Source organism: Oncorhynchus keta, chromosome 6 (assembly GCF_023373465.1).
Source record: "Oncorhynchus keta strain PuntledgeMale-10-30-2019 chromosome 6, Oket_V2, whole genome shotgun sequence".
Classification (NCBI taxonomy): domain Eukaryota; kingdom Metazoa; phylum Chordata; class Actinopteri; order Salmoniformes; family Salmonidae; genus Oncorhynchus; species Oncorhynchus keta.
This window is the reverse complement of record NC_068426.1, coordinates 37,089,553-37,107,724: the sequence shown is the minus strand read 5'-3', so window position 1 is coordinate 37,107,724 and position 18,172 is coordinate 37,089,553. Positions and strand designations below refer to the sequence as shown.

The 18,172-nt window shown below is 40.9% G+C and overlaps 1 protein-coding gene and 1 long non-coding RNA gene across 8 annotated transcripts in view; one reads left to right on the top strand and one right to left on the bottom strand.

The window, feature by feature from the left end:
• Positions 1 to 1,814: 1,814 nt before the first annotated feature.
• Positions 1,815 to 18,172, top strand: part of pisd (phosphatidylserine decarboxylase) — a 42,222-nt gene continuing 25,864 nt past the window's right edge. Inside the window, exons 1-3 of one of the 7 annotated variants that reach the window (XM_035772640.2) lie at positions 1,815 to 1,885; positions 4,002 to 4,072; positions 7,015 to 7,190. In XM_035772640.2, coding sequence (XP_035628533.1) covers positions 1,818 to 1,885; positions 4,002 to 4,072; positions 7,015 to 7,190 — 315 coding nt within the window. In that variant the 5' untranslated portion in view covers positions 1,815 to 1,817. Of the gene's footprint in view, positions 1,886 to 2,151; positions 2,341 to 3,135; positions 3,261 to 4,001; positions 4,073 to 7,014; positions 7,191 to 10,634; positions 10,756 to 14,826; positions 14,978 to 18,172 lie in introns of those variants that run through there. The other 6 variants (XM_035772638.2, XM_052521459.1, XM_035772641.2 and 3 more) reach the window with 6 other exon arrangements.
• LOC118385481 (uncharacterized) lies at positions 2,347 to 3,803 on the bottom strand. Its single transcript, XR_004826035.2, has 3 exons — positions 3,424 to 3,803; positions 3,186 to 3,327; positions 2,347 to 2,954 (listed from the first exon to the last, which is right to left on the bottom strand). It is a non-coding gene; the product is annotated as an uncharacterized LOC118385481 (long non-coding RNA).

Sequence of the window (18,172 nt, the reverse complement as noted above, 5' to 3'; positions counted from 1 at the left end):
TGGGAGGTCGTTATTTACCGAAGATGGGGCCTTATGGAAGAGGGGAAGAAATGTGCCATACATAGTCAGGAAGGTACAGGAAGCAATTGATGAGGAAGAGCGATGGGCATTAATGTGGGGATTCAGGTTCTCTGTAGAGAAAACTCAGACAGTGTTCTTTACCAGGAAGAAGGTGGGAGATGAGGTTATATGGGAGAAACTTGGAGAGGGTGGGGGCCTTCAGGTTCCTTGGGGTGTACTTTGACACGAGGCTGACCTGAGCAGAACACACTGAGAGAGGGCTGGGAAAGTGTAAGAAGGTGCTAAAATGTGATGCACTGTCTGACGGGGAAGGAGTGGGGTGCTGGGTGTTCCTCATTGAGGACCATGTATGTTGCATTGATCTGATCTGTAATAGACTATAGCAGTATAGAGTATGGTTCGGCAGCCCAGACCTCATCTGTAATAGACTATGGTAGTATAGAGTATGGTTCAGCAGCCCAGACCTCATCTGTAATAGACTATGGTAGTATAGAGTATGGTTCAGCAGCCCAGACCTCATCTGTAATAGACTATGGTAGTATAGAGTATGGTTCGGCAGCCCAGACCTCATCTGTAATAGACTATGGTAGTATAGAGTATGGTTCGGCAGCCCAGACCTCATCTGTAATAGACTATGGTAGTATAGCGTATGGTTCAGCAGCCCGGACATCATTGGAAAGGCTAAAAGGACTCAGAATATGTAGTGGGGCGTTTTGGGCGTCCCCAGTGGCTGCACGATTGGGGGATATGCCATTGCAGATTAGGAGACAGTAGCTGGAAATTAATTATTGGGTCAACCTACAGGGACATGGGGTGTGTCATCCGGCAAAAGGTATTCTACAGGCATGCTGGTTAACATGAGCGAAGATAGAACACAAGCTTTTGGTGGGTGGGTAATACCCAGGCGAAGGAGATGGGACTGTATGAAAGGGAGTAGCTATTCCTGTAAATCCACTATGGCTACTCTCCCCTCTAGTAGTTGATCTAGAAGTGTTGGAGAGACTACAAAAAGATAGGGATGGTGTTGATCCATCTGACTTGTTTAAGAGATGTCTGGATAATGTGTACCAGGATTTTGTGGCCATTTACACAGATGGTTCAAAAGGTCCAAGGACAGGACGTACTGGGTCATCATTTGTAGTGCAAGAATGTGGAGTGGCAGTCAGGTGGAGCTACTGTTGGCCTTGCAGTGGGTGGAGGAAGTCAAGCCAGACAGAGTAGTTATTTGCTCTGATTCATGTGTAATGTTGAGTCTCCAGTCCTTTAGCTCACATAGCAGCCACAACCTGCTTTGAGGTGCAACAAATCCATGGCAGGATTAGACAGATGGGTATACAGAGAAGATTTACTTGGGTCCTACCCCATGTGGAAGTGATAAGCAAGGCAGAGGCTAAAAGCCTGATATAGACAGTGATGGTGCAGAGATGGCAGGAGCAGTGGAATAGAGATACTAAGTGTAACGGATGTGAGGCGGCTAGCTTAGTTAGCGGTGGTGCGTGCTAAATAGCGTTTCAATCGGTGACGTCACTTGCTCTGAGACCTTGAAGTAGTAGTTCCCCTTGCTCTGCTTTTGTGGAGCGATGGGTAACGATGCTTCGTGGGTGACTGTTGTTGATGTGTGCAGACAGTCCCTGGTTCGCGCCCGGGTATGGGCGAGGGGACGGTCTGAAGTTATACTGTTACATAAGGACAGGCATTTATTTCAAGTACAGAGGAACGTCAGGGAGGGGAGGACAGCAGGAAGGGACAGAAGAGAAGAGGATATTTTTTACAAGATTAAGGGTGGGACACGGCCCATGGAGCACGCATTACTACAGTGTGGAGGGCATTATCAGAGGGAAAGAGAGAGGCTGATATCTAGTATGTGAGTATACTGAGTAGAACATCATTAGATATAGTCTCAAATATGTTATCTTTGTTTAAGAGCAATGGGGCTGGTAGGTAGGATTTAGTTTCTCCCTGTCACTGGCCCACACTCCAGTACAGTATGTCTCGGTAAAGCACCATACGTGGATGCCAACCGCCGATAAATCCCGAAGAAGAAGAAGCAGCAGCGTACCTCAAAACCGAGTTGTGATTGGTTGTTAACGCTAGCCTTCTAGTCGCGTTGGATGTGGAGGCCTCGTGGTTTATAAAGAGCATACCAGGAGTAGTTGAAGCACGCTGGAATTTTGAAGTGGATTTGAAGAAATTAAAAAGCCCGTCGGTATTATTGATGTTTGACGAAGAGTATCCCCATTCACATGTGAAGATGGGATGTGTTAGATATGCGGCGAGAGCTTTTGTGTCCAATCCGTTGTTTTGCCGGAATTGTAAAAGGTATGGATGGACATGTATCAAGTGTGTGCCGGAGGAATGTTGAAGAATCTGAGGGTGTTCGATGGTGTAATTGTGACGGAAAACACATGCCCAATTCCCCGGAGTGCCCGTTTGGGGTAAACGCGTGTAAAGTGGCCAGGGCAACACAGCAGGGCTCCTACACTGATGCACGTGAAATAGTTGAAGGAGCGAAGGGAGCTGAAAATATGGTGGTGGATGCGCCGTAGACCGTAGATTCAGTGTTCAACAGTTAGGACCCAAGTAAATCTTCTCTGTATACCCATCTGTCTAGACCGTAGATTCAGTGTTGTTCAACAGTTGAGGGGAGCTGATGGTGAAGGTGGATTTTTTAAAATGGTGTTTATTGCACATATGATAAATTGTACTGAACAAAAAGTCAAAGAAACTGGACATTGTAACGATACAGTATCTGCGGCTGAAAAGTAGTTGAAGATATATATATATATATACACACACACACACACACACACAAATGACAATTGGGCTAGGGGGTACAATATCACATTACACAAGGACCAGGACTTCACTGTTGAAGCATTGCAACGCATGTCCGAAGATGCTCTTCCTGTAGGGATGGGCGTCCACAGTTGAATCTGAATAAAGGAGTACATTGAGTTTTTATTTTGTTTAGTTTTATTATTTTAATTATTTGGGCTGATATACAACCAAAACAGTAGGTGGCAGCATGCACATATAGCGTTCGTTTGGGGAGTCATATTTAAAAAATAATAACTAATAAAGACTCCGTACAGTAGGTGGCGGCAATACACCATAATGTCTGCCTTAACACTTTAAGCAAGAACTCTAGCGTTCTACACACTCACAAGATGGCAGCGTCCTTAGGAAAGGTGTGCTCTTGTCGGCTGCCACTGAATGCAGGGAGATTTGGCAGGTAATAGGTAAATTGCTATTTCAATGTGTGCTAGCTACACACTATTGGAAGAGTCGCAAAGACACCGTAGCTGTCTTGGTGGGAGAAAAATGAATTCTGGTTTGCTTTCATAAATTATTGCAGCTAACATTAGCTAGCCAGCTAGTGTAAGCTAACTAGCAAGCGCTTACCGTATGATGCCAATATCTTGTTACTCGTGTCAACAAATCTACTTTTCAGCAATATAGTATATTATAGACTTTTATATAAACTAGGTGGTTCGAGCCCTGAATGCTGATTGGCTAAAATGTGTCGTATACCACTGGTATGACAAACATTAAAACAAATGTTATAATTACGTTGGTAACCCGTTTTATAACACCAATATATAGCCAGTATACCACAGCTAAGGGCTGTATCCGGGCACACCCCCTCGTGCCTTATTGCTTAAGTATACCAGACCGACCTACTTTATGATTCTGCATTGTCTGTCAAATTGTCAGTGACAGTTTCTGGAACATGCCTTAGTATTAATAGCCTTACAGACATGTCCAACCCGAACAGGAGGGTTGCTGTTTTTGTGAGTTCCTTTTTGACTTCATCTGGCTGTCAAACAGCCACTCCTCAGTTATTGGTATAGTTTGCAATGTTTTGTGTATTGTATCATAATGCCAATAAGTTTGACGCAGACAAGTAGGAAAAACTACATTTGAGTCCATCTCATTGGGTACATTTACAATATGTGCTGCTTCTCTGTCTGTCTGTGCAGTGACTGGCTCCTCCTCAGAGCACAAAGAGCCCGGCAGTTTCAGCAGTGGCCATGGTGTTCATTATCCAGTGGTGAGTTTCACAATGACATCTTCAGTCCCAGACCAGACCCAGGTTTTTACAACCCACATATTGATGACTGAGGCTGTTGACACACTCTTAGGCTACTTTCGCATTAGTCTGTGCTAATAAGATGAGCACACTCGGTGAACACTCTAGCTTTTACTACCCTCTACCCTGCTGTATCGCTTACAAACGTTCTTTTAACCTGTTTGGGAATCAGTGTACCGCTGGCGGGTGGGTGCGTAATTCAAAAATTTGAATAGTTATTATAGTGGTTAAACTTTTAGGTACATATAAATGTCTTATATTGCCTGAAATCTTAAAATCTTGTTAACTTCTGAAGGCTGGGGGGCAGTATTGAGTAGCTTGGATGAATAAGGTGCTCAGAGTAAACTGCCTGCTACTCGGGCCAGAAGCTAAGATATGCATATTATAGTAGATTTGGATAGAAAACACTCTGAAGTTTCTAAAACTGTTTGAATTATATCTGAGTATAACAGAAATCATATGGCAGGCAAAAACCTGAGAAATAAATCAAACCAGAAAGTGGGAAATATGAGGTTTGTAGTTTTCAAGTCTTTGCCTATCCAATATACAGTGTAAAATTTTGTCCGATTGCACTTCCTAAGACTTCCATTGGATGTCAACAGTCTTTAGAACCTTGTTTCAGGCTTCTACTGTGAAGGGGGAGAGAATAAGAGCTGTTTCAGTCAGGTGTCTGGCAGAATGCCATGAGCTCAGTCTCACGCGCACCCGTGAGTTAGCTGCGTTCCTTTTCCTTTCTAAAGACAAAGGAATTGTCCGATTGGAATATTTATGATAAAAAAACATCCTAAAGATTGATTCTATACATCGTCTGACATGTTTCTACGAACTGTAATGGAACTGTCATCTGAAATAAGTGCCTGTGCCTCATGAATTTGGATTTGTGAACTAAACGTGCAAACAAAAAGGAGGTATTTGGACATAAATGGTGGACTTTATCGAACAAAACAAACATTTATTGTGGAACTGGGATTCCTGGTAGTGCATTCCGATGAAGATCATCAAAGGTAAGTGAATATTTATAATGCTATTTCTGAATTCTGTTGACTCCAACATGGCTGGTATCTGTATGGCTTGTTTTGGTCTCTGAGCGCTATAACTGAGATTATTGCATGCTGTGCTTTTTCCGTAAAGCATTTTTTCTTTAGTGTAAATTGTACAGTGCAGTTAGATTAACTTCTTACGGCTGAAATCCCGTTAACAGGATCGATTTGACAACAGCCAGTGAAAGTGCAGGGCACCAAATTCAAACAGAAATCTCATAATTAAAATTCCTCAAACATACAAGTATTATACACCATTTTAAAGATAAACTTGTTGTTAAACCCCCCATAGTGTCCGATTTCAAAAAGGCTTTACAGCGAAAGCACACCATATGATGATGTTAGGTTAGCACCTAGTCACAGAAAAACACAGCCATTTTTCCAGCCAAAGAGAGGAGTCACAAAATGCAGAAAGAGATAAAAATGAATCACTAACCTTTGATGTTCTTCATCAGATGACACTCATAGGACTTCATGTTACACAATACATGTATGTTTTGTTCGATAAAGTTCCTATTTATATCCACAAATCTTAGTTTACATTGGCACGTTATGTTCAGTAGTGTTTTGCTTCCAAAACATCTGGTGATTTTGAGGAGAGCCACATCAATTTACAGGAATACTCATTATAAACGTTGATGAAAGATACAAGTGTTATGCATAGAATTAAAGATATACTTATATACTCTTAATGCAACCGCTGTGTCAGATTTCAAAAAAGCTTTACGGCAAAGGCACACCATGCGATAATCTGAGTACAGCGCTCAGCCACCATACAGATACCCGCCATGTTGTGGAGTCAACAACAGTCTTCATCGGAATGCACTCCCAGGAATCCCAGTTCCACAAATGTTTGTTTTGTTCAACAAAGTCCATAATTTATGTCCAAATACCTCCTTTTTGTTTGCGCATTTAGTCCAGTAATCCAAATGCACAAGGCGTGGGCACTAAGTCCAGACGAAAAGTCAAAAGTTCTATTACAGTTCATAGAAACATGTCAAATTATGTATATAGTCAATCTTTAGGATGTTTTTATCATAAATATTCAATAATATTTCAACTGGACAATTCCTTTTGTCTTTAGAAATTAAAAGGAACGGAGCTCTCGCTCATGGCCGCGTGCATGACTTAACTTGAGGCTTTCTGCCAGACCCCTGATTCAAACAGCTCTTATTCACTCCCCCTTCACAGTAGAAGCCTGAAACAACCTTCTAAAGACTGTTAACATCGTGTGGAAGTCTTGGGAAATGCAATCAAACCAAATTTACACTGTATATTGGATAGGCAATCACTTGAAATACTACAAACCTCAGATTTCCCACTTCCTGGTTGGATTTTTCTCAGGTTTTTGCCTGCCATTTGAGTTCTGTTATATTCAGACATCATTCAAACAGTTTTAGAAACTTCAGTGTTTTCTATTCAAATCTACTAATGATATGCATATCTTAGCTTCTGGGCCTGAGTAGCAGGCAGTTTACTTTGGGCACACTTTTCATCCGGACGTGACAATAGCGCCCCCAAGCCATAAGAAGTTCATTGAAATGCATGCCAGGTGACTACCTCATGAAGCTGGTTGAGAGAATGCCAAGAGTGTGCAAAGCTTTCATCAAGGCAAAGGGTGGCTACTTTGAAGAATCTTTAATATACAATATATTTTGTATTTGTTTACCACTTTACTACATGATTCTATATGTGTTATTTCATAGTTTTGATGTCTTCTATTATTCTACAGTGTGCAAAATAGTAAAAATAATGAACCTGTAATGAGTAGGTGTATAAACTTTTGACTGGTACATTATATGCGATACTTGTTATGGGGAAATGCTTAAACTGTTCCTAATATAAACCTCTGTGTATATTCAGGGCGAGGGCAGTTCAATGCAGCCTCTTTAGGCCTTCAGGCTCGCGTCAGGCCCTTTCCCCTCCTCATCGCCACCGGCGGAGGCTACATGGGATACGACCAGTACAGTCGCTACAAGGACCGCCAGTTAACGAAGATTGGCGTGGAGGTGCCTCCACGCATCGCCAATAACACCCAGGTAGGGTAAATTCAAGTGTCAATCTATTGTACTGTATCTTTGGAGCTGCTCATGGTCCCAGGTATGGATATTGTGCAGAAAAATATCACTTGTCTTCTGCTTGCTGTCAACACTAATTCAGCGCACTGTTTACTGGTTGGAATTGAGTAGCTCACTTGAATTACAACTCGCCAGCCAGGAAAATCCACACCCGGTATGATTGAGCACCGTGGTTTTTCAGTCCCTCCGTGTGAGACCAACGCTCAACCTCAAGTTGATACCTCTGGATGCTGAGAAGTGTGTACATTGCTAAGACTCAAAGGATGTGTGCGTTATGTGTGATTGAGCTCCTACGTGTTTGTCTGTCGGATGCTGTCCATTTGTGATCTTCCTCAATGCTGCTCTTTCTTTTCTTCCTGCTTGCTGCCATTGTCTGTGTTCTGTTTCTCTGTTTTGCGTTGTCTGTGTTTTGTGGATCCACAGGGAATATGTTTGTGTTGCCATAACGCTGTTCCTTCCCCAATAGTTGGAAAGTACCTACCCTCATGTTCAAGATGAGCAGCTGTTGCGAAATGCATTGCTTTCACATGAAGACATTTTCAGTGCTGTTGCACCTACGCTCTAGCCAATGTAGGCAAAATGTTGTTTGCCGAGATCACAACATTGCTTTGAATTATGCCAGGTATGGATGTCATAAGGTGTATGCACCAATTTGTAAGTCGCTCTGGATAAGAGCGTCTGCTAAATGACTTAAATGTAAATGTAATGTTGGCTTCATCAGTTTAAGTTCTCTGTTTTAGTTCTGTTTTTTCTGAGTGCAGAACTAGGCCTATTTGTTCCTCACTTCGGGCCTCTAATGCCCTACACGTTTTTGACTTAATCAAGTTGGTTTGGAACAGCTGGATTAGCGAACCTGATCCAGAAGTGATACTGAGGCTCATTCTGTGAGATTTTACTGTTAGATTAGTGAGGAGTGAGGAGGGTCACCGTTTTCTTAGTGTCCATAGTGTTGGTGTCCATATAGGAGTAATCAAAACAGGCCCTTTGTCTGTGTGCCATAGGAATAATCACAACTGGCTTCACAAAGCTTATTGTTTGTTTGCTTAGGCTATTTAACATGGGAGAGCGCCAAGTGGCACCATAGGTGATGTCATTGCAGATAACTTCCGTAACATCGGATGGGCTAATCATAGGTTATAAGCCTGTTTTTCATGCCGTTTCAGGGACCTTTTCCCTCTTTCTGTAGTGTTATCATCTTACCATGAGTGCGTTAGATACTGTACAAGTCAGACTTGAAAATCACCTATCTATTTCTATAACGGTCCATTTTTAAAGCCTTCAGGGCATTTACCAACATGAATGTCAAGAGGATCACAGCACTGTAGAGACAAGATGCAGCAATAATGTAACCTATACATGAAGCAATATAGATCTCACTTCTTGCACAAATAATCACGGGTAAAGCCCAGGTTGCAGTATTGTATTTGCAAGTGTGTGTGTGTAGGCATAAAGCAATGTGTACAGTTGAGGTCAAGTGATAGCCTGAAAGGTAGGTTTGGGAATTGCCAGGAACCTCATGATATTATTACAATACTTGGGTGCCGATACGTATTGCGATTTGTCCCGATTCCACACAATGTATTCAGACCCCTTGACTTTTTCCACGTTGTTACGTTACAGCCTTTTCTAAAATGTATTACTTTTTTTTCTCATCAATCCACTACACACATTACCCCATAATGACAAAGCATAAACAGGTTTTTAGACTTTAAAAAAAGCGATTACAGCCTCAAGTCTTCTTGGGTTTGACGCTACAAGCTTGACACGCCTGTATTTGGTGGGTCCCCCCCCCTTTCCCCCTTTTTTTCCTCCTCTGCAGATCCTCTCAAGCTCTGTCAGATTTGGTATTTTATTAGGATCCCCATTAGCTGTTGCAAAAGCTGCACCTACTATTCCTGGGGTCCACACACAAATTTCATACCCCCAAGACATGCCTAATAGACCAAATAAAATGCTATTTCTTTAGTATGAGGACATTTTCTATTCTCTTTCCCACTCCGTAGATTCAGTGCCTTTGTTCACACTATTTATGGACTTACGTCTCTTATACTTTCCTACTACTGAACTGTTAAGCGAGAGACTTGCTTTTGACAAAATTCAACCTGACAAAACATCCCGTTTTTAAAAGTGATATGTAAACTGACAGTTTGGTAGTCTTATTTGCTGTAGCTACAAAAGGGTGATTATTTATTCACCAAAACTGTAATACATTTTTGCTTATTGTGAAATGTACTCTTTGGGGGGCCTGGCCAGCAGACTTGCTCAATAGGAATTTGCAATGAATAGAGTGTGGGGTGAGGTTCCCAGTGGAAATGCAAGCTCATTGACTGGTATGGGGGATTGTTTTGGGGATTTGAAGTTCTCGCTATATTGTAAATAAACATGGAACAGCAAACATGATGGACTTTTGGTTCCACCCCCTGTGAACTGTTCAGTACAACATGCCACGAGGGAATTCCAGGGGTCTCTATTTGGCAAGCGTACCTTCCTGAAGTTGACTTGTGCTGGCAAGTTTGCTAGCAGGCCTTAGCTGTTGTCAGTTTCATACTGTATTTGTATTTTGAAATGTGTATTTAAATTACTTTAGTATTTTAATGTACATTACAATCCAATGTATTTCGTAACAAGATATTTCTGATAACTGTAATTTGTTTTCAAAATTGTTTCCATATTTATTTTTGTGCGATTCACAATTTTCCGGCCCCATTTCACCCTGCATTCGTATCAGAAGTCTCATGGCACTATGGTGTGATAAGTGTCTGCTAAATGAACACTTGCAAAGCACGCTGGGTATTATTTGAATGAGCTCCACCCCTGAAACAAGGCCTAAAATAATAACCAGTGTGCTTTGGAATTGTTTTACGTTATGGTCATTTTATCAGACACACTTAACCAGAGCGACTGAGTCGGTGCATTCGACTAAGGTAGATAAACCGACATAGCAAGTGAAATCTTTTTTTGTTACTGTTGATGTTGCAAATGTATTTCGAAATGACTGACTACCTCCAATATATCTGTATTTAATCGTAATACAATACTTTGAAAAAGTGTTTTGGTTTGATGTCTTGTATTTGTAACAAGATACATCAAAATGTATCTTTGGCCCAGCTCTGAAATATTTAATGTGACAAATAAAACTTTAAAATACCGTTTTAAGGTAATGTAAAAATCCAAACTGGTCCGTGAATGAATACCGTTGTAGTTTTTAGTTTATCGCTCAGCCCTATTCAACACACACAACCCATTGGAACAAATACATAGTTTGGCCCACGCTTCCCAAAGAACCAAATGCACATGCCCTCCTAACAATGGCCTGAGTTTTTCTCCGGGTGAATTTGGGCTTAGACGTGACTGGAATGGTAATGAGCAGACTGGAGAGGGGCCCTCACTTTTCCCTCGGACAAGCCAAAGACTCATGCACAATTCAGAGCCAGCTACAGGGATAGGAGCATTCACTGTTTGTCTCACTCTCTAGTCTCTACCCAAATAGGAACTGCTAAATCTGTCTGCAAAGAGGGCCACTGAGGTATTGGTGCAACATATTTTACATTTGTGTGGATGGATACGTTTAAATATTTCATAACACCCTTATTTTGATACGGAGTCTGTAGAGCATCTACAGATGGACTAAGATTTCAACTATATCTACTAACCGTAGCTCTAACTAGTGATGCACCAATGCAACATTTTTGGTCATTACTGATATTTAACATTTTTGTTGCTTTTTAAGCATTCTAGTACTGTTAAATAGTTACACATGGACGCAGTGGTCTAAGGCACTGCATCTCCGTGCAAGAGGTGTCACTAAACTCTCTGGTTTGAATCCAGGCTGTATCACATCCGGCTGTGATTGCGAGTCCATCTATGTGAATCTAGCCACAATAGTGGACTTTGCGGTCAGCTTTCAAAATTAAAAGTACCTCAATGACAGTGATGCAAATTAATACAAATAGTAGAATTATGCCATAATTGAATAGATCATGCTAAACGAGGTTGGAATGTCTTATAAAATCAATAAGACAATAATTTGACTACAATCTGCATTCACACTGGATGTATTATACTTTAGAATTGCATTGGGGGCGTACTTATTTCACTGTACAGTCTTAACTATGATTGTGGATCAATGACATGGTGTATCAGTCTATTCGGTGACACCCAGAGAATATTAGCATCGTAGCTCTTATTGCTGGACTCTGAAACAACTGCGTTGAGCCACATGTATTGTCAACCTTTGTGTATTGAACACTTCGAGGGAAAACAATACTGCATGGATGTTTTGGAGTCTAACTCTGAGGATGACTTTGGGAGAAAATATCTTGGGTATTGAGTAGATTGATAACCCATTGCATTGATCCCCAATCCTTAGGTAAACCTGTACACTGCAATATGAATGTCAATACACACAATAGCCTGACTGAGGTGATTTCACAGTCCCGCAATAGCTACAGTGCAAATATTTGTGTAAACTCTTCAATTGTGTTCTGTGCATGTCACCGAGTAGACTAATACCCCATTTCATTGCTTCACTTTCCAACCTTGTTTAACATTATCTAGTCTAAATATGGCATGATTCCACCAATTGTAACCTTCATCGCTTTCAAAGAGGTACTTTTATTTTGAAGGCGAACTGCAAATTCCACTATTGTGCCTAATCCTTATTGTGACTAGCTTCACAACACAACTCGGTCTGGCCGAGCTTCACTAGCCAGCTGAAGCTAGCTGGCTGCTTATAACGATAACCCTGTTGCCCAAAGCTAAGTAGCTGGCTAGCTATTTATTTTCATGAACTGAAGTTCAATTTCAATAGGCGAACAACAAGTGGCTACCTAGCTAATACTTACAAGGATTCCTAGTTCATAGCTAAGAATAATGAAATGACTGCCGTTTCTACTGGTCATTGATTTCAGGCTATTGGTGCTAGCTAGGTACCAAGCTGAAGCTAGCTACCACAGAAGTTGCGGTCGAACAAATAATGAGTTATTTCCAAGGCCGTATTGTAAACACATCGTTCGTGGCCGGTGTTTGCTTGTTTGCAGACTTTTTTTTGTACAGCTTTGATCGTGCTACTGATAGAAGTGGTGGTGCTTGGCTTGCACGTGCAAATTCAGAACACACAACATTCTATAATAGAACTGTTATTTGACATGTATCTTTTGACACGTAAAGACCCAAACGGCGTTTCGTAGTATGTCGTGATGCTATTACTGTGTAACTCTGGTAGGGCAACGTGTACCGGTGCTCGACCAGTCGGCGAAAGCCAACATCACCCACGACAGAGAAAGGTTGATTTTTCAAGGGCAATGAATTCTGTTATCTTGGCGTTGAGTTGTCTTGTTGAAATGTTGTTACTCTTTCAAATGACTGCTCGACTTGTTGATTGCTCGATACACACAGCAGACATTGTGGTTTAGGTTAGAAATGCTGTGTTGCACGTGTACCGCAACATTTTACACGGAGTCATTACGTCACGTACCTACCAGATATCGGTAGGTCGACCGATTATGAATTTTCAACGCAGATACCGATTATTGGAGGATCAAAAAAGCCGATACCAATTAATCGGCCGATTTTTATTTAAAAATGTATTTGTAATAACGGCAATTACAACAAAATACTGAATTAACACTTATTTTAACGTAATATAATGCATCAATAAAATCAATTTAGCCTCAAATAAATAATGAAACATGTTCAATTCGGTTTAAATAATGCAAAAACAAAGTGTTGGAGAAGAACGTAAAAGTGCAATATGTGCCATGTAAGAAAGCTAACGTTTCAGTTCCTTGCTCAGAACATGAGAACATATGAAAGCTGGTGGTTCCTTTTAACATGAGTCTTCAATATTCCCAGGTAAGCCGTTTTAGGTTGTAGTTAGTTATTATAGGAATTATAGGACTATTTCCCTCTATACCATTTGTATTTCATTAACCTTTGACTATTGGATGTTCTTATAGGCACTTTAGTATTGCCAGTGTAACAGTATAGCTTCCGTCCCTCCTCGCTCCTCCCTGGGCTCGAACCAGCAACGCAACGACAACAGCCACCACATCGAAGCAGCGTTACCCATGCAGAGCAAGGGAAACAACCACCCCAAGGCTCAGAGCGAGTGAAGTTTGAAGCCATTTCGCTCATCTAGCGCTTGGTAGCCAGCCATTTCACTAGTGGGTCACACCAGCCTCATCTTGGGAGTTGATGACTTGAAGTCATAAACAGCGCAATGCTTGATATTTATAGATTTGAAGAGCTGCTGGCAAAACGCACAAAAAAACTGCTGTTTGAATAAATGTTTACGCGCCTGCTTCTGCCTACCACCGCTCAGTCAGAGATTATATGCTCAGTCAGATTATATGCAACACAGGACACGCTAGATAATATCTAGTCATATCATCAACCATGTGTATTTAACTAGTGATTATGATTGATTGTTTTTTATAAGCTAAGTTTAATGCTAGCTAGCAACTTACCTTGGCTTACTGCATTTGCGTAACAGGTGGAGTGCACTCCTTGTGGAGTGCAACGAGAGAGAGGCAGGTCGTTATTGCATTGGACTAGTTAACTGTAAGGTTGCAAGATTGGATCCCCCGAGCTGACAATGTGAAAATCTGTCTTTCTGCCCCTGAACGAGGCAGTTAACCCACCGTTCCTAGGCCGTAATTGAAAATAAGAACGTGTTCTTAACTGACTTACCTAGTAAAATAAAGATTAAATGAAGGTGTAAAAAATATATATATAATAATAAAATGTGCAAATCTGCGCCCAAAATACTGATTTTCCGATTGTTTATGAAAACTTGAAATCGGCCCTAATTAATCGGCCATTCCGATTAATCGGTCAACCTCTAGTATGCACGTAAGCTTTGACATTGGCGTTAAACTAGACATTGGGTAGATACCGATGTTGTCATTCTAGCTAATATCGTCCGATTCCAGATATTTTCACTGTTTATATTGTGCATCCCTAGCAACATCGGTAACCTTTACCGTAACCTTAGCAAGCAGTTGCTTATCAACAGATGGTTGTAGTTTGTTAGTACTATCTGTAAACCATCTACCGATGGAAAGTCCAGACTACTCCAAATAAAATGACCAAATATTTAAATAGGCTAATTGTGGCGCTTTCTCTCTGCTCATGGATGCATGTCGGCCTAGTTGAATACAGTTCATCACCCCAAATCGTTAAAGAATCCTTAGTTGCTACATTTTTTTTTTTTTACTTATAAATTTAACGATACACCCATTGATTCTAGAAGAATATAACTTTTTATAAATGCTACATGAGCTTAGTTCAACTGTCATACCCCATCAGAACTCAGAATATAAGCTTGTTTTAGGTCAATGTTTGGAAACAACATATGTTAACAAACATGGTTTAAAACCTATACATTTGATATCCTGGATGGTCAGTCCTTGTACCCATAGCGGAACACTTTATTGTGTCAATTAAGGATTGTAGCTTTTAAGTTAGCTCTGCTGTAAACTTGATGCATGATGAGATATTGTACAGCGACAGTAGATTTGTGTGTCTGGCCCATCGGGCTACTTTTTCTGATGACGTCATCCACCAATGACACTCTTGAATGTGATATCTGCCCACCCACCCTCTAGTCTCTTAAAGGGCCTGTCTAGTCAGCATGCAGCACTTTGTTTGTGAGAGTAGAGCCTTCACTTTTAACTGGCACGCAGTGAGAGACCTAACTTCGCCTTTTGTCAATTTTATTCACATTTCAGACAAAACACCAAGAGAAGGTAAGGCTCCGAGTTTCTTCTTTTTTAAATAAGCTCAATACTGTTTGATGAACTTGGTATAATGCATTAGCTGAAATACGTAACTGTTTATGGAAATTGTTCAATGTATTCTAGTTAAACCGAACAGTGTTTTAATATGGAACGGTTACAGTAAAGTGGTCAAAAACCTAAGTGGATTTAGGGATAAACAATCTGTACTTAAGTTTTTATCTGCACAGTTCCTGTGTTTACGGTAACTGTTTTAGATGAGTCATCTCACAGGGTACGTCGGTCGTCTGTAGCATCAGTGTTTCAGATAAGGAAGTGGGTCCTGTTTCCTGCTTTTTGTGGCTTTTAGGGACCGCCTTTCTGTTTGGCCGAGACAGGTTTGTTGAGAGACTAATAGAGTAGGAACTCGACCCTTAAAGTCCAACATCAGACTGCTAGATAAACGATAGTGAGAAAATAGTTGCACACTGTTGGGAGTATAATAGGCCTATAGTGTGCGACTACTAGCGTTAGCGCAATGACATGCTAGCTGCTCCCATAGACTTCCTGTCATTGAGCCAATGACTATCCATTTAAAAGCGTGTCTTGGAAGAATACATACATACATACAGTTGAAGTCAGAAGTTTACATAAGTTTAAACTTTTCACAATTCCTGACATTTAATCCTAGTAATTAATTCCCTGTCTACGGTCAGTTTGGATCACCACTTTTTATTTTTAGAATGTGAAATGTCAGAATAATAGTGATTTTTATTTCAGCTTTTCTTTCATATTCCCAGTGGGTCAGAAGTTTACATGCACTCAATTAGTGTTTGGTAGCATTGCCTTTAAATGGTTTAACTTGGGTCAAACATTTCGGGTAGCCTTCCACAAGCTTCCCACAATAAGTTGGGTGAATTTTGGCCCATTCCTCCTGACAGAGCTGGTGTAACTGAGTCAGGTTTGTAGGCCTCCTCGCTCGCACACGCCTTTTCATTTCTGCCCACAAATGTTCTATAGGATTGAGGTCAGGGCTTTGTGATGGCCACTCCAATACCTTGACTTTGTTGTCCTTAAGCCATTTTGCCACAACTTTGATGTATGCTTGGGGTCATTGACCATCTGGAAGACCCATTTGCGACCAAGCTTTGACTGATTTTTTACATTTATTTTATTTGACCTTTATTTAACTAGGCAAGTCAGTTAAGAACAAATTCTTATTTTCAATGACGGCCTAGAATTGTGGAATTGTGATGCAGTGAAATAATCTGTTTGTAAACAATTGTTGGAAAAATTACTTGTCATACACAAAGTAGATGTCCTAACTGACTTGCCATAACTATAGTTTGTGAACAAGAAATTTGTGGCAGGGTTGAAAAACGAGTTTTAATGACTCCAACCTAAGTGTATGGAAACTTCCGACTTCAACTGTATACACGCGTTTGGACACCTATTCAAGGGTTTTTCTACGTTGTAGAATAATAGTGAAGACCTCAACTATGAAATGGCACATATGGAATCATGTAGTAACCAAGTGTTTAACAAATCAAAATATATGAAAGCTTCTTCCACGTATCCGCCCTTTGCCTTGACAGCTTTGCACACTCTTGGCATTCTCTCAAACGGTTTCATGAGAAATGCTTTTCCAGCATTCTTGGGGTTCCCACATATGCTGAGCACTTGTTGGCTGCTTTTCCTTCACGCTAAAAGTCCAACTCATCCCAAACCATCTCAATTGGGTTGAGGTCCGGTGATTGAGGAGGCCAGGTCATCTGATGCAACACTCCATTACTCTCATTCTTGGTCAAATAGCCCTTACACAGCCTGGTGGTATGTTGAGTCGTTGTCCTGTTGAAAAATAAATTATTGTCCGACTAAGCGCAAACCAAATGGCATGGTGTATCGCTGCAGAATGATGTGGTAGCTATGCTGGTTAAGTGTGCATTGAATTCTAAATAAATCACTTAGTGTCCCCAGCAACCCCCCTCACACCATCACACCACCACCTCCATGCTTCACGGTGGGAACCTCTCATGCGGAGATTATCCGTTTACCTACTCTGCGTCTCACAAAGACCCTGCCGTTGCAACCAAAAATCTCAAATTTGGACGACTCAGGCCAAAGGATAGATTTCCACCGTTCTAATGTCCATTGCTCGTGTTTCTTGGCCCAAGCAAGTCTCTTATTGGTGTCCTTTAGTAGTGGTTTCTTTGCTATTTCACCAGTCTTCTCTGAACAGTTGTCTGTTACTTGAACTCTGAAGCATTTATTTGAGCTGCAGCAGAGGTAACTCTCGGTCTTCCTTTCCTGTGGCGGTTCTCATGAGAGCCAGCTTCACCATAGAGCTTGATGGCTTTTGCGACTGCAAAAGTTATTGAAATGTTCAGCATTGACTGACCTTCATATCTTAAAGTAATGATGGACTGTCATTCTCTCTGCTTATTTGATTTGCTCTTGCCATAATATGGTATTTTAGCCATATTTGTTATCTTCTGTATACACAACTGATTGGCTCAAACACATTAAGGAAAGAAATTGTCATATACATTCATTAAAAAAATACCAGTGTTTTTCATTGATTTTAAAGATTAACTTCTTGTTAATCCAGCCGCTTTGTCAGATTTCAAAAAGGCTTTACGGCGAAAGCATACCATGCTATTATCTGAGGACAGCGCCCCGCATACGAACATTTTACAACCAAGTAAAGGAATTATAAGTCAGAAATGGTGATAAAATTAATCACTTACCTTAGATCTTCATATGGTTGCAGTCACAAAGAGTACCAGCTACACAATAAATGTTGGTTTCGTTCGATAAAGTCCCTCTTTATATCCCCAAAAAACGGTTTTGTTGGCGTGTTTCGTTCAGTAATCCACAGGCTCAAAGGCTGTCTCAACATGCAGACGAATACATCCTAATAGTACCGGACTAGTGGATTCCATAGGAACTGCAATCTGGGTCCTAACCCATTAGAAACTCTATAGGCATTCAATTGAAAAGTACCCACATCAAAAGAATCCCACTTCCTGGATGGATTTTCCTCAGGTTTTCGCATGCCATATCAGTTCTGTTATAGTCAGATTATTTTAACAGTTTTGGAAACTTTAGTTTTCTATTCAAATCTACCAATTATATGCATATCCTAGCTTCTGGGCCTGAGTAACAGGCAGTTTACTTTGGGCAAGCTTCTCACTGTTAACTGAAATGCATTCCAGGTGACTACCTCAT